The sequence below is a fragment of the Peromyscus eremicus genome, chromosome 8a, assembly GCF_949786415.1.
Source record: "Peromyscus eremicus chromosome 8a, PerEre_H2_v1, whole genome shotgun sequence".
In the NCBI taxonomy this organism is placed as follows: domain Eukaryota; kingdom Metazoa; phylum Chordata; class Mammalia; order Rodentia; family Cricetidae; genus Peromyscus; species Peromyscus eremicus.
The window spans coordinates 67,235,394-67,257,620 of record NC_081423.1 but is presented as its reverse complement, the minus strand read 5'-3'; the positions used below and the strand labels follow the sequence as shown (position 1 = coordinate 67,257,620).

At 44.0% G+C, this 22,227-nt stretch overlaps 2 protein-coding genes across 13 annotated transcripts in view; both read right to left on the bottom strand.

Annotated features, from left to right (window-relative positions):
* Positions 1–18,402, bottom strand: part of Synrg (synergin gamma) — an 81,369-nt gene extending 62,967 nt beyond the window's left edge. For 2 of the 12 annotated variants that reach the window (XM_059271365.1, XM_059271368.1), the window contains exons 1-4: positions 18,252–18,402; positions 10,207–10,247; positions 3,679–3,800; positions 321–451 (exon numbers count right to left, since the gene is read on the bottom strand). In XM_059271365.1, coding sequence (XP_059127348.1) covers positions 321–451; positions 3,679–3,800; positions 10,207–10,247; positions 18,252–18,322 — 365 coding nt within the window. In that variant the 5' untranslated portion in view covers positions 18,323–18,402. Of the gene's footprint in view, positions 1–320; positions 452–3,678; positions 3,801–10,206; positions 10,248–18,000; positions 18,093–18,251 lie in introns of those variants that run through there. The other 10 variants (XM_059271376.1, XM_059271377.1, XM_059271366.1 and 7 more) reach the window with 9 other exon arrangements.
* A 1,405-nt stretch (positions 18,403–19,807) lies between these two features.
* The window catches only part of Ddx52 (DExD-box helicase 52), a 33,557-nt gene continuing 31,137 nt past the window's right edge, over positions 19,808–22,227 (bottom strand). The window contains exon 15 of the mRNA XM_059271379.1: positions 19,808–21,053. Within this exon, the coding sequence (XP_059127362.1) occupies positions 20,996–21,053 (58 nt within the window). The 3' untranslated portion in view covers positions 19,808–20,995. The remainder of the gene's footprint in view (positions 21,054–22,227) is intronic.

The window sequence follows — 22,227 nt, the reverse complement described above, 5'->3', positions numbered from 1 at the left end:
GCGGTGGTCGCACACGCCTTTAATCCCAGCACTCGGGAGGCAGAGCCAGGCGGATCTCTGTGAGTTCGAGGCCAGCCTGGGCTACAGAGTGAGTTCCAGGAAAGGCGCAAAGCTACACAGAGAAACCCTGTCTCGAAAAATCAAAAAAAAAAAAAAAAGTATTTGAAGGGCCCTGGTCTCAAAATCAACAAACAACTGGTTTTTAAAGCATCCTAAAGACCATGCATCTCTTTCAGCTTCAAACTACAGAACATTTAATAATCTGTCGAATAGCTGCAACTGTGTAACCCTGTTATCCCTGGATCCTGGGCGGCTCTTACTGTTGCTCTTCAGCAAACTGTTTCTGCATGTCTGGAGTGTACTGTGGGCCTGGAGGACGCATGCCCAGGAATGGTGGCTGCCCCAGGAAAGGCATGCCCGCTGCTGGCATTGGTCCCATCGGTATTCCTGCCTAGAAGAAACAACAGGCAACAGATTAAATAATATATATGGGTGTTCTTTTTCATTTTTAAAAACCTTGCAAAATTATTTCATAGTATTTTTACTAGTAAGATATAAGATACATTCTAGTGGAAAATTAAAAAAAAAAACATAGGCTGAGCTGAGCAGTGGTGGCACACGCCTTTAATCCCAGCACTCAGGGCCAGAGGCAGGTGGATCTCTGTGAGTTTGAGGCCAGCCTGGTCTACAGAGTTCCAGGGCAGCCAGGGCTGTTACACAGAGAAACCCTGTCTTGACACGCCCCCCAACACACACACACACACACACACACACACACACACACACACACACACAAAGGTAATAAAAATTTGGAGGTGATGAGAAGGTTCAGTGGTTATGAGCACTTGTTGCTCTTACAGAAGACTGGGGTTTGATTTCCAACACCCACATGGTCTCTTGAACCACCTGTAACTCCAGTTCTAGGGGACTGAATGTATTCTTCTGGCCTTGACTGGCTCCAGGTGCACACATGGTACATACATACATATAAAGGCAGGCAAAACATTCATAAACATAAAATAAATAAAATCTAACAAAAGATAAATAATTTGATATTCATATCAAGTTGTAATAAGCTAAACTTTTACAAAAAATAACATAGATTTAATCAATAGTAAATTACACACCAATACAATAATACATACTTGGCTGAAGAATCCAGAAATAAGAATCCCTCAGGACAATACCCATTCACAAACTCTAACATTAAACTTAGAGTAACAACAACAGCAATTTTCCCTGAGTAGAAGCTTCTCCCGACAGCTTCCCTTCTGAACCGTGGATGCTCCTGAAGCCTACTGGAGACCATTGCTTCTACTATCTTGGAATTGGGGAGCACCTGTCCCTTTAAAACATTTCCTCTTTTCTAAAAAACCTGAGTAGTTTCCTGGTTTGGGTAACAAACTCCCCATTCACTACTGCACCTTGTTCACATGGTCTACCAATCCTTAACTTCCTCTTTTCTGTTTCTTTATTGAGACGGGGTCTCGCTTTGTTGTCCAGGGTAGACTCAGGATGCTTAAACTGAGGATCTCTCCTCTTCCTCTCCCCTTCCACAGGCCTTTAATTTTCAACTGAAGACTTCAAATTTGTTTTTCGTCCATTCTACCCATAAAGCATTGGTAAAGTCTTTTTGTTTGTTTGTTTGTTTTTGTTTTTGTTTTTGTTTTTTTTGGTTTTTTAAGACAAGGTTTCTCTGTGTAGCTTTGCGCCTTTCCTGGAACTCACTTGGTAGTCCAGGCTGGCCTCGAACTCACAGAGATGCACCTGCCTCTGCCTCCCGAGTGCTGGGATTAAAGGCATGCGCCACCACCGCCCGGCGTAGTGTTGGTAAAGTCAACAGTCCCACGGATGCCTTATCCAATGCTGTGCCTTTCAAGTCTGATCTTTGACTTCCTCACCACAGCACCACAACCATACCCCACCTCCCAGTTCCATTTTCCCATTCTGTTGTCACATCATTAGTCCATCAGCAAAAACAAGCCTACCTTCTTAAACTTTATTTTAAGCATCCTGACACTGGCTTCCACATCCCACCCTTTCAGCTCATCTAAACCGGTCACTTTCTTCTTAGTAACCCCCAATTCTGTTAATTTCATCGCTTTCCTACTGCCCACCACCTTCATCAAGGCCTCTCTTCTCCCACTTCTCTTCCTCCTCAGATTAGATTCCAAAGATCAACATTAAGATGGTCTTACAGAATTCTCAATTCTCTAGTCAATTTCTTTTTTAATTTTATTATTCCCCCTAACCCGTGTGTGTGTGTGTGTGTGTGTGTGTGTGTGTGTGTGTGTGCGCGCGCGCGCTCTTCTACCTGGGTGGGCTTACATGTGGAGGCCACAGGTTGATGCCCAGAATAATCCTCAATTGCTCTTCCACTTTATTTATTGAGGCATGGTCTCTCATTCAAACCCAGTACTCACTGATATAGCTAGTTTTGCTAGCCGGCTTGCTCTGGGGATCCTCTGTCTCCACCACCTAGGCCCAGATTTATATGTAGGGCACCGTGCCCACCAGACATTTAAATGAGCTTCTGAGGTCCAAATGCCACCCTCATTCTTGCCATCAAGCACTTTCATTGCTAAGCCAGCTCCCCAGCTCCTCTCACATTTCTCTTTTTATTTTGTCTTCATCCTAAATAGTTTCTTCAGATCTTTCCAGTTCACTAATTCTTTCTTTAGCCATTTCTAATCTCCTGTTAAACTAACCATAGAATTCTTCTTTTGGTTAGTATATTTTTCTGCTCTGAAATTGTTAGTACTGTGTCACTTTTTATAATTTTGAGTTCCCAGTTCCAGAAAGAAATGAAGAACATATAGCTCCATTGTCTATTTTACTAATTATAATAACTAATAATTATTCTGAATAGTTACTATGGTGGTTTGAATGAGAACGGCCCCCGTAGACTCATATATTTGAATGCTTAGTCCCCAGTTGGTGGAACTATTTGGGAAGGAGTAGGAGGCACGGCCTTGTTGGAAGAGGTGTGTCATAGGGACAGGCTTTGATTCTTCAAGACCCAGCACTGTTTACAGTTAGCTTTTTCTTTGCCCCTCATTTGTGGATAAGGACGTGGCCTGTAGCTACTTCTCTGGTGCCACACCTGCCTGCCTGCCTGCTGCCATGCTCCCCACCATGGATTTACCCTCTGAAGCTGTAAGCCCCTAATAAACTCTTTCTTTTATAAGCTGCCTTCATCATGGTGTTTTATCACAGCAATAGAAAAGTAACTGAGACAGTCACCTGCATTTGTGAGTCTTTGAGTTTGAACTGCACTGTGGCATACACCTACAATTTCACTTACTTGGGAGTCCAGGGCAAAGGGGATCTCCTAAACCCAGATATAATAAAACTCCATATTCCCAGGCAGTGGTGGCACACAACTTTAATTCTAGCACTTGGGAGGCAGAGGCAGATCTCTGTGAGTTCAAGGCCAGCCTGGTCTACAGAGTAAGTTACAGGACAGCCAGGGATACATAGACACATACCCTGTCTTGAAAAAAAAATAGATAGATAGATAGATAGATAGATAGATAGATAGATAGATAGATAGATAGACAGAACCAAATTCAAACTATTTCTAAATATAACATCGAGCTCTTAAAGCCATAGCTCTTGACATGCAGATGCCCAATAACAAACAAGAACTTTATAAACAATCAACTAAGAAGCAAGTACCTGCATTGCAATGGGTCCTTGGGACATTTGAGAGCTGTAATTCATTCCCATCATGCCTTGCATACTGGGCTGCATGACAGAGACCATAGGAAATCCTTGCTGCTGTACTGGCATCAGGCCTGCTGGAAGACACCAAGGCTTTATTAAAGTCAACATGTTCTCAAGTTTATTTCCTTGAAACCATGACACCCAGAGGACTTGCTAATTGAAAAGCTGCATAGTACAATGAAAAATGCACAAGGTCCTGATGAGACGGGCTTGAAGGAGAACTCCACCACCTATTCAGCTATGTGATCTTGGACAAACTATAGAATTTCATCTCTCGAGTCAGTGGCTCTCAATCTGTGGGTCATGACCCCTTCAGGGAATTGGAACTACCCTTTCACACGGGTTACCTAAGACCATCGGAAAACACAGATATTTACATTACGATTCATAACCGTAGCGAAACTACAGTTCTGAAGTAGCAGTGAAAACAATGTTATGGTCGGGTCCCCACAACACGAGGAGCTGTATTAAAGGGTCTGTACTAAGTGAAAGCAGTAGCACTGGTTCGGCAGAACTTGAACGTGGATATGAAACGAGTGACTCAGCCTGAATACTCAGTCTTCACCATGGGTCCCAGGGATTCCTGCCCCCTGGTATTCATAAGCTTGCATCACTTCTTCCCAGGTTGAACTCCTACAGCTAACAGGATTCCATGGTGATGACAACACGTAACTCCCCAGCCTAGTTCTTTTTGAGACAAGATCTGATATGACTCAAGGGCTAGCCTGATCCTCCTGCCTTCATCTCCCAAAGCTGTAATCACAGGTGTGTGCCACCACACCTTGGCTTCCTTCTTGCTTTTTGGAGGACTTTCTCTAGGGGAAGCCACTGCTGATTCACAGGAACTCCGAAGCTGTCCTTTGGGGAGTCCATGTGGAGATCTGGGGCTTCCTCCACAGAAGCAGCATGAGTCTGCCACCTTGAATGAGCCATCTTGGAAGCTGATCTTCTGCTCCATAAAACCTTCAGATGACTGCAGTTCTGCCTGACAGATTTACTACAGCTCACAAGATGCTCTGAGCCAGAACTACCCAGCGAAGCCGCTCTCAGATTCCTGACTCATAGGCACAGTGCAAAATAACAAAATGCTTATTGTTTGTTTGTTTTTTGTTTTTGTTTTTGAGACAGGGTTTCTCTGTGTAGTTTTGGTGCCTGTCCTGGATCTTGCTCTGTAGACCAGGCTGGCATCGAACTCACAGAGATCCACCTGCTTCTGCCTCCCAAGTGCTGGGATTAAAGGCATGTGCCACCACTGCCCTGTTCAAAATGCTTATTTTATAAGGTTTTGGGGTCATCTGTTATATAACAGTGGATAGCCAGGCGGTGGTGGCCCACACCTTTAATCCCAGCATTTGGGAGACAGAGCCAGGCGGATCTCTGTGAGTTCGAGGCCAGCCTGGTCTACAGAGCGAGATCCAGGACAGGCACCAAAACAACACAGAAAAACCTTGTTTTGATAAACAAACAAACAAAAACCCAAAAACAAACAAACAAACAAACAAAACCCAGAAACTCCAATTAATATTATTTGGGCTGGAGAGATGGCTCAGAGGTTAAGAGCATTGGCTGCTCTTCCACAGGTCCTGAGTTCAATTCCCAGCAACTACATGGTGACTCACAACCATCTATAATGAGATCTGGTGACCCCTTCTGGCCTGCAGAGATACATGCAGGCAGAACATTGTATACATAATAAACAAATCTTTAAAAAAATAAATAAAACAGTGGATAATAACACTTAAGATCATGAGGGGCTGGAGAGATGGCTCAGTGGTTAAGAGCACTGACTACCCTTCCAAAGGACCTGGGTTCAATTCCCAGCATCCACATGGCAGCTCACAACTGTCTGTAACTCCAGTTCCAGGGGACCCTCACACAGACATACAGGCAGGCAAAACACCAATGCACATAAAATAAAAAATAAATTATTAAAAAAAAAGATCATGAACTCTGGAAGCCAAATGAATGGGCTACGTACTACTCGTGGTACCTTGAGTATTTGCTCACTCCACTCTGTCTGTCTGTTTGCATGTCTGTCTTTGGGACTCTCTCTCCCTAGAACTACTACATAGTCAGGCTGGCCTCTAACTGCATGTTTGTATGTCTGTGTGTCTGTGTGTTTGTCTCTGGGACTCCCTCTCTAGAATTTACTACATAGCCAGGCTGGCTTATAAATGTATGTCTGTATGTCTATATGTTCGTATGTCTGTCTCTGGGACTCTCTCTCTCTAGAACTCACTGTAGAGTCAGGCTGGCCTCTAACTGTATGTTTGTATGTCTGTATGTCTGTGTGTCTGTCTCTGGGACTGTTTCTCTAGAACTCACTGTAGAGCCAGGCTGGCCTCTAACTTCTTGAGTGCTGGGATTGCAGCACTCCTAGTTTTTCTTAACTTTGTTCCAAAACTTCACTTCTCATTTGCAAAATATCATTTAATGCTTATTATGTCAAAGAAATGCTATTCCTCTTCCCTTTCCTCACAAGAACATTGACACGAACAGTCATTGCTGTGTGACGCATACATACTCGAGCACAGGAAAGCCATGGGGAAAGTACTGTGCACACTAGTGTCTCCCAAACTTCCCCAGTGAAACATTCCCAAGAGCAGAGAAGAACCAATGCAGAGTCCTCTGGGGCTGAGTAAACAGTAAATGTCTACCATACCTAAGGAACGTAAGTGAATAAAAACATGGCTTGGGCACAAATTACATGCTAACTTTGTATTTTACCACACCTTGCAATCTCATTGATTCTAGCAGTGTGTCCAACCTGAGGGCTGCATGCCCCTGATCTGAGGAGAGTCATAAATGCAGCTCAATACAAAATCACTAGCTTACTTAACACCACAGGAGCAATGTAAAAACCTGATTGTGTGGTTCTCTAGTGTGGACAATAAGGCAATGTTGCAGATGCCTAGAAGCTTTGCTTCCAGGTTTGTTTTTGAGACAGAGTCTCACCGTATAGATTAGACTGGTCTCAAACTCACAAAGATCTGCCTGTCTCTATCTGAGTGCTGGGATGAAGAGTATGTGCCATCACGCCCATCCCATTTTTCTTCTTTATTTAAAAACAAACAACAACAACACAACAACAAAAACCAACCAAATATTCAACTTAAAGGACAGAAGCCGTCATAGCAGAAGACACCTGTAATGCAGCACTGGGTAGGGTAGGGCAGGAGGATTACAAGTTAAGAGACCAGAATATATAGCTAGATGCTATTTCAAAAAATAAACGGATACTAAACAGCAAAGGAAGAGACCAGTATACCGTATCTGTCTTGTTTTATCACTTGCTTTCCACCTTTCTTGCCGCCTACTTTCAGGAGCACATTTACATTTGCAGGCTAACAGCTAGTAGAGGCATGCTCCTCATCTAGTCATTTGTTCAGAGACTCGAGGGTCTGCTCCATGGCAGGCATCATCCTAAGAACACAGCAATGAATAAAACCAGAGCTCCCCCCTGTGGAGATCATGCTGTAATTGGAGATAACAAATGATAAAAACAAAAACGCTACAAGTCAGATCATGGTAAGAGCGGGGGCAAGCTGGGCGGTGGTGGTGGTGCATGCCTTTAATCCCAGCTCTCCAGAGACAGAGCCAGGTGGATCTCTGTGAGTTCAAGGCCAGCCTGGGCTACCAAGTGAGTTCCAGGAAGGGCGCAAAGCTACACAGAGAAACCCTGTCTCGAAAAACCAAAAAAAAAAAAAAAAAAAAAAAAGAGCTGGGGCAAGAAATAAAGCCTAGTAATGGGAAGACAAGAGCCAGAAAATGCAGTGGTTGCTCTTCTGTGGCATGAGCACAAGGACCTGAAGGAAGGCAGGGAGCCAAGCATCACAGACAGCTGAAAAAGGGACTCTCAAAGGATACCAAAGGCAATGACTGAGCAGTATCCTTGATGACCAGAACAGGCCCAACACAGCCACAGTTTTCCCTCTTACCTTTAGGTCCTAACGTTCACTTTGGTTATGAATGGGTGACTTAGATATTGGTATAACATTTAAGGATAAAAGTATATAACGTGAAAATTACATTTTCTCTCCTTGTCTCTTGATCAAGTACACATGGTATTGCGGGCAATGTTGTTGTTGGTTTCTTGTGTATGTTTTTAGAAATGATCTGTGCTTCAAGTCTTCAAAGGATCAAAAGTCCACTCTAAAGTACTTTAAAAAACCCTCATGCCAGACAAGGCGGTACATGCCTGTGATCCCAGCACGTGGGAAGTGGAGGCAGAAGGATCAGGAGTTCAAGGTCATCCTCAACTACATAGTGAGTTCACTGAGGCCACATGAAATGCTGTCTCAGAAACAAAACAAGAGCTGGTGAGGCGGCTCAGTGGGTAGAGGTGCTTGCTGCCAAACCCGACAACCTGAGTTCGACAACCGGAACCTTCATGGTGGAGGAAGAGAACCAACTCCCACAAGCTGGCCTCTCACCCTCACACCTGAACTCACTGTGGCTCTCAAACACAGACACATGCTACATGAGATTTTTTTTAAATGACCAAAACAACAACAAAACACCCCTCCAAAACAATCCCAAATTTCAGGGAATGGAGGGGATGGCTCAGTGGTTAAGAGCACTTGCTGCTCTTGACAGAGGACTTGGGTTCAACTTCGAGCACCCACATGGTGGCTCACAACCACCTGTAACTCCAGTTCCAGGGAATATGACTATTCTTATGAGCTTCATGAGCTCCAACACACATGTGGTATACAAATACACACACAATAAATGTTTAAAAAAAATCCCAATTCTAGAATTAAAATCTATCAGGCAATCCTTGGGTTCTTTTTCTTGTTTGGTTTCTTTGGTCCGTATGTGGATTTTTACCTCAAAGAGTAAAAAAATGCAAAGAACGACCCACACATGACAGTAAACCCAACTCTGTAGGGACAGAATACCTAAACCCAGTTGCTGTCAATCTGGGACACCTGAGCAGAGCTCGCTTAGGAAACACATACATGTGCACAATGAAAAGAATACAACTGACCCTTGGAAAGTTGGCCCGCAACTCAACCTCTCCCACTGATGGAGACCAAGTCAGAGTGAGCTAATTCCCACTGCTCTGAGCGCCCTTTATCTTCCATCTCTCCCGGTGACCTAGGAGTTTCTGTTTCCCCAGTGGGTCTACCATAGCCAACCAGCACTGGCTCTGTGGGAAGGGCCACTTTTCAAAAGCAGCTGGGGGCTGAGAGGAGTGGAAGGGAAGACGGAGGAGCTGAAGAAGGGAATGAAAGAAGCAAGACAAGCGTAGGTCAATTCTTCCCTCAATATTCGTCTATAGCAGAATGGGTCAAATTTTATCCCCAACTCTTAGTTGCCTTCAAGGCATGGCTAGAACTGATAACCAGTGGGCTCCAGTTCTATAACCAAGAGATGGGGTGTACTAAATAGAGACGTTTCCAGGGATAAAACTGAGACTCAAATCTTTTCATTTTTTATTGAGATAGGGTCTTGCTATAAAGTCCAGTCTGGCTCACACTCACAACCCTGCCTCAGCCTCCCAAATGCTAGAATTATAGACTTGTCTTTCTTGAGACAGGGTCTCACTATGTAGCCCTGGCTGGCCTGGAACTCAATTTGCAGACTAGCCTCAAATTTAAGAGATTGGCTTACCTCTACTTCCCAATTCATGGGATTAAGGTGTATATCACCACTAGCTTGAGACTTAAAGACTTTTAAATCGGAACATCAGATCTCTTTCACGTGCATCGTTATAAGACCGTGACATACAGGAAAAGCATGCACGAGATACTAAAGAGGTTTGTTTATTCATTCAACAAACAGCACGAGGAATCTACCATACACGCAGGCAGGGTGCTGGAGACACTGGGGAGCACAAGATAACAGCTCCTGCCTCTGGCACAAACAAGGTGGAAGAAGACCAAACAGGAAGACAAAAGAATTACAGTGTCATCATTTGCTCTTAATATTCTTGCCCTGAAAAGTTTCCTTCATCTCCGAGGTTAAATAATAATCTACTGATACAATGGGCGAGTAAGTTTGGGAAACATGAAGAGTGATCCTTTCACTCCCCAAACTAAGCTTTTTTGTTTTGTTTTGTTTTGTTTTGTTTTGTTTTGTTTTTCGAGACAGGTTTTCTCTGTGTAACTTGCGCCTTTCCTGGAACTCACTTTGGAGAGACCAGGCTGGCCTCGAACTCACAGAGATCCGCCTGGCTCTGCCTCCCGAGTGCTGGGATTAAAGGCGTGTGCCACCACCGCCCGGCAAATTAAACACGTTTTAAAAGAAATTTTAAGAGAAGGTGTCATATAGAGTTAAGACTATAGGGTAATTTGACTTCATTGGGCAGCAATATAACTTATCTTCTACTTATCCATTTAATTTCTAAGTTCAGAAACAGAAAAACAGTCCCGGTTTTGGGGCTGAGGATGTGGCTTAGGGGCAGAGTGCTTGCCTAGAGTGTGCGAGACGCCGCGTTCCATCCCAGTACTGACAGAGAAATGAAAGCTCACATACCTTGAGGAGGTCTCATTCCACCTGCAACAGGAAACATGAAGCTGAAACAAGAACACAAATACATCAGTATCTTCATCCGTATAAGATTTCAAACAAAGCCCGATTCTCACTGAATGAAAGAGTCTGTGGACAGGGCCTGGTGTCAGGTCAGTAGTACAATGCTGACTTATATCTATACATTTTTACATGTGTGTTTTGCCTGTGTGTTTACCTTTGCATTGCACGCGTGGCTGGTGCCCACAGAGGCCAGAAGAGGGTGGTGAATCCCCCAGAACTGGAGTTTCAAAAAGTTGTAAGCTGCCATGTGGGAGCTGGGAGCTAAATCCAGGCCCTTTGCAAGAGCAGCCAATGTTCTTAACTGCTGAGCCATCTTTCTAGGCCCAGAATTATTAATATTAATAAAGACTAAATTTCCCTACGATACAAGGTATCAGCTTGCTAATGTGGAGGGAACTTTGGGGGCGGAGGGAACGGTGAGACAGAAAACAGAAGGTCCTGACACTATTCTTGGCTCTGTCACCTTGGACCTCCCTGGAGTCAAAGTTCTCCATGGGAAGGCTGGGCTCATGTCCAGTCAGTGAACACTTAATGAGCATCTACTATATGGAAGGACTGAAACAGCCTGCAGTCTTGAATACACAGGTGCAGACAAACAAATAACTACACAGCAAAGTAAGTGTGCTATTTTAAGCAAGGTCTAAGCACTAAGGGGTCAGAACAGCAAGGTTAATTTTTAGGTTATACCTTGGGAGGATTTGCAGAGGTAGCTTTAAGCTTGTTAAAGGGAAAAAAAAGAGTTGTACGATATACAGTTTTGGCAAAAGGTCTGAGGTTGGAGATTCAGGACACCAATCAAGATGATCTGTGGGGGCTGGTATGTATATATAATATATATTGTGTGTATATATTATATATGTATGTGTCTATTTATATACATCATATATCACAAAGTGTTACCATTTGAATACTTTCAAGTACAAAGCTCAGTGATACTGAGGACATTCGCAATGTTGAAACCATTACCACCACTCACTATCCATGCCCAGAACTTTTCCTTCAGCACAAACAGAAACTCTGGTACCATTAACGATGAACCACCATACCCCAGCCCCGCTATTCCACTTTTTGTCGCTTATGAATTTGTCTATTCCAAGACTAAATATTAAGTAGAACCAGGTAGTATCTGAATTATTTCCCTTAGGCAAACTTGTTTCAGGTTCATCCACACTATTGCATGCATTAACATCTCAGTCCCTTCCACAACTCTGACCCAACTCAATGTGCACAGCATGCTTCTTATCCTCCCATCTCTACACGGGCACTTGGGTTCCTTCTGACTTTTGGATGATGTGAACAATAGTGCCATGAACACTGCTGTGTGAGTGCCCGAGTCCTCCTTCGGTTCTTTGTGGTACGTACCATGAGTGAAACTGCTAGGTCATACGATAATTCTATGTGTACTTGAGAAACTGCCAAACTGTTTTCCATGATGGCTGCACCGGTCCACATTCCTACCAGCAATGCACAGGACTCTGTTTTCACATCCCACACAACACCTCTCTCTCTCTCTCTCTCTCTCTCTCTCTCTCTCTCTCTCTCTCTCTCTCTGTCTGTCTAGTATACAGGTCTCTTGCCTTCCTGTATGTCTGTGTACTACATGCACACCTAGTACCTGCAAAGGCAAGAGGAGGGAGTTTGATCCTCTGAAAAACTAGAGTTACAGATGGTTGTGAGCTACCACGTGGGCCTGGGAATCAAACCTGGGACCTTTGGAAGTGTTGCCGGTGCTTTTAACCACACAGCCACCTGTCAGTCCCATATATACATACACACTTACAGATATACATATATAGACACACACACACATTATATAAAGACAGCTACTCGAAAGGGCATGAAGTGGTATGCCTCTGTGGTTTGGATGTGACATCTCTGCCATCGGACATTTTGAGAGGAAGAACAACATGTCACGAAGTGTACTTTGGGAGGTTACTTTAATGACAGCATAGGGAAAGACTTGAAGTAAAAAGAACTGGCCAAGAAACTACCTCAAGGTTCCTAATGAGTGATTTAAAAAGAATGATAAAAAAGGCAGGAGGGATGGAAAAGTGGGCAAAAGCTAGGAAGAAGGAAGACTCAAGAGAAGCTGGTAGCTGCCAGGGTGAGGACCAGCAGTAGGAAAGCAGAGAATGCCAAGGGGGTGCTGAGCTGGGACAACTGCAGGGGTAGGAGAGCCTAGAGTACAGGCCTGGGGAGTAAGACGCTGGGAAGAGACCGCGAGGAGCAAGCAACCCACTAAGCAATTAGAAACCTTCTCAAGCTGGACGTAGTGGTGTACACCGTTAATCCCAGCACTCAGGAGGCAGAGGCAGGTGGATCTCTCTGAGATCCAAGAACTCTGTGAGATCTTGAGGCCAGCCTGGTCTACAAAGTGAGTTCCAGGACAGCCAGGGCTACACAGAAAACCCTGTATCAGAGAAAGACCTGGAAAAATCCAGTGATACAGATAAGTCTTTTAAATAAAGATTTTTTTTAAAAAAGCACAGAATGCAGAACACAAGCAAGGAAGTGGGCACATGCAGCGAGACCACACCACGGGCAACCCTGGAGTCTTACACTGGAAACGGAGCAGAGAGTGGTCACTGAGAGGCAAGGGAACAGCTCAGAACTAAGGACGAAGTTCACGACAGCAGCTCCAGTGTCCACTGCTGCAGAGAAGCTTGTCCTGATGAAGATTGAGAAGAAAGCCACTGCCTTGAGAAGGCTGGTCTTCCAGTAAGAGGAGCACCGGCAGGAGAACGGTCCAGGGGGATACACACGGTATCCTTACTGCCTGGAAAACAAGGTTTCTGAAGGACAAGGGCTAACAGCAAGCGGGATCTGCTTTGAGGAACTAGTCCATTCTCTGAGGCTGGGAAGAGGACAAGAAAGGCTTTTTTTTTTTAATTAAAAGACATTACTTTATGTGTAGGGTGCACATATGACTTTTTTTGGCTGCATATCTACACACCACAAGCAAGCAATGCCCACAAAGGCCAGAAGAGGGCGTCAGATCCTATACACTCCCTTACAACTGCTTACAAGCCAACACGTGGGGGAATCAAACCTGAGTCTTCTGCAAGAGCAGCCAGTGCTCTTAGCCACTGAGCCAACTCTCCAGATCAAGAAAGGAAAACTCTCGACCGGGACAGTCTCTCAATTTCAGAGTCAAAGACTTGAGTGTTCCTGTGTAGCTTAGTGAGCACCAGGAACTCTATGTCAAATTCAGGAGCTCTTGCATTTTTTAAATTTACTACACTGGTCCTCCCACTTCCAGGAAAAAATCTGAAACTCAACTTTAGAGTCCATGGTTTTAAAGCAGTTTAGTGTTTTGTTTTATTTCCTTTTAACTGCAAGGTGGATTAGCATTCTAGTTGGACATCCATTTGGCTGTATGTTACTTATTTATGGCTTTTGTAGAGGGGCTGGGGTCACTGAGAATCTTGCTGCTGACAAGCAGGCCCCAAGAGTAAACAAGCCCTCTTTCTTAATGACATACAAGAGGCAATAACAGCTGAGCTGTGTGTGAACTGGTCTGTCCATTTGTTAAGATGGAACTCTAGGCTCAAGCGATCCTCCTGCCTCATCTCCTGCGTAGATAGGACTATAGATGTGTGCCACCACGCTAGGCTCTGTTCACTGGAGAAAATGGCTGAGTTGAAGGAGTGCTCTGGTTGTCATCTGTTTTAGGAAGCATCACTCACTCACCAAGATGGATAAACTCAGTGGAAGGAATGCAGGTAAGTAGTCACCAGTCAACTTTGCCAAACCAGCTGTAAAAATTCAAATAACCAGTATGGTGGAGCAGCTCAGTAAAAACTTAGAGTGGGGCTGGAGAGATGGCTCAGTGGTTAAGAGTACTGGTTGCTCTTCCAGAGATCCTGAGTTCAATTCTCAGCAACCACATGGTGGCAGCTCAGAACCATCTACAATGAGATCTGATGACCTCTTCTGTCATGAAGATGTACAGGCAGACAGAACACTCACACACATAAATAAATCAATCTTTAAAAAGAAAAACAAACTTGGAGTAAGTTGTATTCTTTTATCCAGTTTCAGTCCCCTTATCACCCTACCTGTCACAGAACCCAGCGTTTGTGAAGGTCCCAACTAAGGTAACCACAGAGACAAGATAGAAGATTTATCACAGGGTGGGAGAGATGGTTAGTGAGCTGCTCTTGTGCAGGACGTGGGTTCAGTTCCCAGCATCCACATGGTGGCTTGAAGTCATCTGTAGCTACATTTCCAGGGGATCTGTCACCCTCTTCTGACCTTTGAAGGCACCAGGTATGTGTGTGGTGCACACATGTAGGCAAGAACCCATACACATTAATAAATGTTTTAAAAATGATTTTAAAAGAATACATATTATAAATACATAAAAGCTACTTGAAAAATTAGACACACATAACAATGTAACTGTATTGATGACTTCTTCTAGTAAAAATTTAACAATCTAAAGTTGCTTAGTGACCCCAGTATTTTTATGAATGAAATATTTAGATAACTAGAATAACATTTTTTTCTTTTCATGTGTTTCTGCGTGTGGATACCCGAGGAGGCCAGAAGAAGGCATCAGATCCCTGGAGCTGGAGTTACAGGCAGTTACAAGCCTCCTACCCCATGTGAGAGCTGGGAATAGGACTCGGGACTTCTGGAGGAGCAGCAAGTGCTCATAACCTAGCCATCTCTCCAGCCCCTAACATTCTTTTTTTGTTACATTTATTTATTGTGTGTGTGAGGACGGGTGGGCAGGTGTTCATGTGGAGGTCAGAGGACAACTTGGGGGAGTCAGTTCTTGGATTCTTGTACCATGTGAATCCCTGGGATTGAACTGAGGTCATGAGGCTTGGGACTTGCTGCCACCCAGCCAGGCCCTGACAACTAATTCTAGGACTGGATGGACAAGCCGCTAAGTAAGATGCTGATAAGACAGCAAAGCTGGAGGGAAGGACAGGGATGGGGTGGGGTATGGGGTGTGAATGACAGCAAAGCTTCCAAGAATCTGACTTGAAGGGACAAATGCTAACTGAGCTGCCAAGTCTTTGACCTGGAACTCTTGCTTGTCACAAGCCTTTGCTACCAACCTACATCTGCTACCAGCTTTCCTGTCTCAGGCCTGGCCTCCCAAATACAGTCTTCTCAGCCTCAGGCTCTGGTTTCTAATACGTTGAATACAGCACTGGTGAGAGGCATCTTCCTAATGGGCTATTCAGTAAACATCCCGTCAGAAGATGCACACCTGGGCTTGAAAGGGTGCCATTCCTCTGGCATCCAGCGTTTACCTTAGTTCATCCTCATTGCCTTCTCTGACTGGGCATACCTTTCCTTTCCTTTTTTATCTCATCAAACTCTTCTTTGCATCCAATAGCAGCCTATCTGGCATGGCAGATGTGTTTGTTGCTCCCATAATGCTTGCTATCCCCCCCCCATGACAATCTCAACTCCTTCCCCCCCAGCCCCCATCCCACTCGGTGCAGCCGAAAATCAACTTCACTATTGTCCATTTTGGTGGGATCCACAAATATTTACATTAAAAAATATTCTAGCCGGGCGGTGGTGGCGCACGCCTTTAATCCCAGCACTTGGGAGGCAGAGGCAGGTGGATCTCTGTGAGTTCGAGGCCCAGCCTGGGCTACAGAGTTCCAGGAAAGGCACAAAGCTACACAGAGAAACCCTGTCTTGAAAAACAAAACAAACAAATTCTAGAAACTGCAGAAGATGGAGAGACAAAGCCCTGGCAGAGCTCATAAGAGCGCAGGGAGACAGAGAGTGCTAAGGTTTTTTGTGCACACTCCGAGCACTGGGACATGGCTCCAGTCTTTTGAACCCATCAGAGCATCAAGAATAATAACGCTCAGCTGAATGTGGTGTCGCCCACAATCCCAGCATTAGTGAGATGCAGGCAGACAGATCACAAGTTTGAGGCTACCCAGGGCTATATGTTGAGTTCAAGACCAGCCTGAGCTAAATTAATAAGGCATTGTCTCAAAGAACATTTTCAAAACAGTACTTTACACATACAGGCATTTAATGACCACATGCAGGGTCACTAAAGATTTTTTTTTCAACTCTGCGGCTTCCCTTGGTTAAAGGCAAATTCTGTCATTTGTAGCCTCAACTATTTACTCTAGGATAGTCCATTCAGTGTATTGGTCAAAAGCCTCTGTTTGCATATGGCTACCTTTGACTGGCCTTTAGAAAACTAAGTAGCTGAAAGAAAGTACTCAAGAAGTAGTATCTAAGGCAGAAGAAAGGCTACAAAGTCAGCTGTAGTTTGTCATTTTTTTCCACTGAAGGCTTAGAGAGAGTGTGCTGGGTTTTGTTTTTCTTCAAGTATACTATACTACTATGTTAGTTTTCTTATCAGATAACTGTAGCCCTCAGTACTGCTTTCCCAAAACCAAAATATTCCTGACTGAATATACAGTTTTTCAGCCTAAGAAAGTCTCTAATAAACATAACAACACAAGCCTTTCAAAGGACCATTGTAACCACTTTTCTGTCCTCTATATATGTGGTACCTGTTGGAGTGCACACACTGTCCTTGCTCTTTTCCTAAGACAGGATCTCAGGGTGCCCAGGCTGACCTCAAATTCTCCAGATAGCTGAGGATGTCTTTGGACTCCTAATCCTCTTGCCTGCATCTCCTTACAGCTGGTATTACAGGCGTGCATCAGCACACCTGGTTAGACCAGTGACGTTAAAATACTATAAACCAAAGCAAGGGATGCACTTAACTAATCGAGGGATGCACTTAACTAACTGAGGGATGCACTTAACTTCCTGTACCTGTGGTTCTTCCTTTAAAAAATAAAAATAAAGAAAACATTTGTGCCTAAAATATAAATTTCTTTCAAAATTTTTATAACTGGTCCCATTATTAATCATACATTTGATTAGACTAATGCCATTTAGGAACATTTTAGGAATTGTCATATGTATATATTTATATTCTGCAGGCAAAAATGATTTATAATGACGACTAATAAAAACCCCTAATGAAACAGTAACAAAAACAAAGGAGGAACCAAAACATTTTAAATTAAAGTCAAAGATATACAGAGGAAGTGAAAAACCCAGTAACACACAGTTGGTTTACTCGTGACTGCTTTTTTCCTAGTGCGCATGTGTGTGTATATATATCACATATATGCACCTGTAAGAGGTGGTAACTTTAAAATCCTTTACACATTTAGAGTGTAAGTGATTCCAAAATTAAACTACACGTGAAAAAAAAAAAAACCCAAACATTTCACTTTCCAAAGATAACTTAGGATATTTAAAAATGAAAAGCTAATTTTACCTCAGAATGTGTGTGCTCTATATGTTAGCTAATTAAACAAACTCAGACCGAGTCATGATAGAAATGGGGTGCAGACTTCTGGAAACAAACATTTCGTTAAATGATAATGAACTTAAGTTACAAATGCCCCTTTACCATTCTGGATACGGGAAGCACAGGCTAATAATTATCTGAAATATAACAAAGGGCAGATTTTTTTTTTAAGAGCTCAATAAAGTCTGGAAGCTTTTGTTTTAACAAGAGCATAACCGCTTTTGCTCAGTGAATTCTTTGTTTCAAAATGTCTTTTTAAAGAGGAGACAGACAAGTGTTGAGTTAATCTACAAGACAAGCTCTGTCTCAAGACAATTACTAATTCGAAGATCTTCAGCTTTTCCTATTTGTTCGTGAAGAAAAGAGAAAGGACAGGACAGGACGCTCTATAAGAGGAAAGACAATACTCTACAGACTCTCTCAAAACGGTTCCTCCAGCTTTGTGACCAGACTGTCACAGCCTTCGCTCCAGAGTAGCTCAAGCTCAGAAAGCCCGAGGCCCCGCGACAGGTGCGGCGGTGCCTGCACAGGAGCGCGCTCCCCGCGGGTCCCCAGGACGCCCGCGCCCCGCAACCGCCGCCCCAGAGCCCGGCCCCACCCGCCCCAGCCCGCCGACCCACCGGCGGGTCCCGCCGGTCCCGCGCCCCGCCCCGCCCCGCCGACCCACCTGCCTGCCCCGCCGGGCCCAGCGCCCGCCCCCGCCGCGCCGCTGGCTCCGGCTCCCGGCCGCAGCGCCATCTTGCTCGGGCCGCCGCCGTGCCAGCAGCTGTCAGGCGAAGACAGGCACTTCCGGGGCAGACACCGCCCCACCAAGCCGGGGCCGACGACGGGGCGGGGCCGCGCGCCCACGTGACTCCAGAGCCCTCGGGCACGAGCGGCGCGCGCCCGCTGCATGCTGCGGGATTCAAGCACTGTGGGCTTCACAGCACTGCGGTTGGACACAGTCCCTTTGCGAACGCGGGTCTGCATTAGCAGAGTTAAGTACTGATTTCTGAACTGGATGACGGAACACAGGTGCCATTCTGCTGATCCTTTTCACAACAGACGGCTTCTGGTGACTTTACAGCTGTTTTCCCTGGCACTCTTTTCAGTATCCATCACGGGCACTGACAGTATTTAAATTTTACTTTAGTAAACCAACTGAGAGCACACGAACCCAATACACTCCAAGATGCACTACTCCTGTTTGATGCTGCCATCGTGTCAGATAGTGTTTTTCCTTCTCTGGCAAGGCGCAACAAGCACAATTCTGCTGAACCTATGCAGGATATATATATATATTTTCACTTTGACACCTTAGGCCCTAATCAAGCTACCTGGAAGTAAAATGTATTCAGAGTAAACTTAGTCGAGCTCTTAGATAACGGATTAATTACTATCCGTCCCTGCCACGGCTTGCCTTACAGCTTTCACTGGCAAATTTCTAATACGTTACTAGTTACTAGACATAAACCACCAGACAGGAATTTTTTATGCATTTAAGTCTGGTGCCCCTATGAGTTACTGCTGCTATTTTAGAAATCAGAAAAATCACTCTTGAAAGAAGTTTATGTAATATGCCTAGATGTTTAGCTACAAGCAGTAAGACCAGGATTCAAATCCAGGCCAGTCTGACTCCAAAGTCCTTGCTCCTTTACCTAGCACCATGCCAAGTACTTATGGGATCTTTTTTCTTCTTGTTTGGTTTTGACTCTTCACTATTTTCAGTCTTCCTCCTCCTTGGACAAAGCTAACATTTATGTAGCAGAGCCCTCACTGATAGACAGGAACAGGAGTTCAAAGTCATCACTGACCCTTTGACCATCTAAGCTGATACATGTTTTGTAGCTACTGCATGGATTAGGTGGTTGCTCAGCAGAAAATAAAGAGAAAATAAGTAGATTACGGATTGTGAAGGGGATCATTAGCATCCCTATTTTGCAGCCTTCCATGACATCCCCCATCTGAGTTAGTCCTGCTCAGATAGTTCAAGATCATGGCCTTACACCACACACTTTAGTCCTGTACTTCATCTCTGCCATTTAATTGCAAGAGTGGCGCTGTTAGCAAGCCCCATGTTCCCAAAAATAACAATAATGAACGTAATGTCTGTTGAAGGACTGTTTGTTGTGAGTTTACAAAGCTTTGGACACAGGAGCTGAAGCTCTGAGAAACTGAAGGACACAGCAGGCGAACAGTCCCAACAGTTTACCCGCTTCCAGGAGACACACTGACCAGGAGATCTGCAAGAATAAAAACCTATGCACTTTTATTTTTTACTCCCTGGAGCAACCAGTCTATTTAAATAAATTTTGATGAGAAAAAAAAAAATCTTTGTCTCCCCTCATGTCTGTATTCTCAGTAGTAAAGGGGTTGAAATAGGATTGCTGTGAGTTCCAGGCCAGTCTGGGCTACAGAGAGCCCTTCTCAAAACAAATCCACACTGAAAAGGTCTCCCATGCTGATTTTAGAATGAAGCACCAACTGCTGATCGTACAGGAAACGGGTTTAATTCAGACGCTGGCAGTCACCTGCACTGCAGTCCTGTGGCAGCACGGATCCCGGGTAACTCTAGGCACCAGCTCTAAGTACTGCAGCTTATACCAAGTCCCTTTGAATGCCACTGTACAAAACCTGCACATCGTGCATTGCCTTGCTCCGAATATGATCGCACTCCTTTGGCAGAGGGTGGATGAAGGCTATCAAGCCTCAGCAAAGATAAGCCTCTGAGAAAATGAAGCCAGGTGTATCATGTAACAGGACCGTTCTTCCTTATCAGGATAAAACACTGTTATCAGCTTTCATCTTGAATGGAAAGAGACAGGAAAGAACATGGTTAAATGATGGAGAATGAAGTCAGAGAGGGAGAGGCTGATCAGACTGAAGTTTCCAATCCTCGGGAACTTGGATAACCATAGATAAAGTACCTCCTGATTGTGGCTCACACCACAAAGGCCATTAACAAACTAAAGAGAGTGCTAGGCTTCTTCCTAGTGGATGGCCTGTGATGCTCTTATCTGAATCCCACATACAACACTCTCCATGCACACAAGTGTGGATGGTGCATTCAAGCTCAAGATTTTATTTTAAAATTCTGTTCCAGATGCCTCTCCACAGCATGCATCATACTTGAAGGGCAAAATCCTTAAGAGTTCACCACATTCGGGTGTTATTTTAACATCAACTCTTGTTCTTCTATAAGAAGTATCTTTCCGCATTCAGGCAGCAATGTCAATGCATGTTATTTCCATTGTATAAATTTCACCTACAAGGTGAAGCTTGCCCTGATGCATCGGTAAATTAGGACCATTTTCTTTTCTCACGTCCTTGTTGATTTAGTATGTTTGGTAAAGATGGTTGTTAAGTATCCATGAGAATTCACTCTGAGCTCATAAATTACACTGCAGGGATAGCCTTCTAAGGTGTCTGTTTTTAACTTTTCTCTTCAAGAGTTTCTTTCTTCTTGCTATTTTGGCCAGCAACCTTTCTCCTGTAAAAAGGAAGACATGTCAAATCAGCAATTCTATATATATGACTTTTATAACCAAGGGCGTAAATGAACATGTGCTGAAAGTTAGTGTACAGCAAAGCAAATGAGGCACTGGAACACAGATGTTAACTAGTTCTCTGTGCAAGCATAAAAATCACTGTCCATATGAAAAACATCACAATCAACTACACTGTTACAAAGCACAAAGGACAGTCTGGTCTTGACTTGATGGTTCAGTGTTAAGTACTAGACACTGCTGTTAAGTGTTATTTGTACATGCATTAACTCAAGGGATCTTCCTAACAACCTACTACTCTCATTTTACAAATGAAATCAATGAGGCAGAATGGATAAAAACTTGCTGGTCATCACACATTAGTAATAAATGTTTGGCACGAACACTGACAGTCTGACTCTACAGCCCAGAGAACGGTGAATGCATTAACTAGTGTTGATATAGACAAAGGAAGAACTTTGAGACAATAAACAATACTTGCACACTACAGTAAGAAGTTCTTTGGAATGTTCACTCATGTAATTCTTGAAGCAACTAACACTGAGAACAGACTCTGTACTTTGAGAGACAAGCAACTTGCCCAAAGTCACCTAAGAAAGTTCCTATTACAATTGGTTTTTAGGCTCCAAATCCAAATCTGCCCCTCATCAAACCAGGTTGGGTCTGTAGGGCCTGAAGTGAGGCCCTCTAGACAACAGAGAATCAGGTTCCAAGTTTAATGTGGAAGCTGAGCTGAAGACATGAACTTCTATGCCCCAAAGCAACCCATATCTGTAATGGAGAAGGAGCAGGAACTAGATCGTGATGTATCTTGTTCTTAAGCTAAGGACAGTCTTTAAATTAGAAGAAAACAAAGAAATCCAAAGCACCCTAACTGTGTGGCTGGTACCACAAGAATGACACCAGTACCCTAATAGCTAAGTTAATTAGCCCAGAAGAATGCTACAAACACAAAGCATTTAAAGTACAGCTACTCAAAACATTGTTTTATCTAAATAAAAATGCTGCGTCCTACTAAAATTCAACAGCCTCCATCTTCTGCCCCAGCCTCTTGGAGACTGACCCAGGACTGTTTGACCCAGGACTGTTATGTCTTAAGTTTTTCTGCTTAGTGGAGTCTTGCAAAAACAGGGCGTCCTTGGCCTAACCACCAAATTT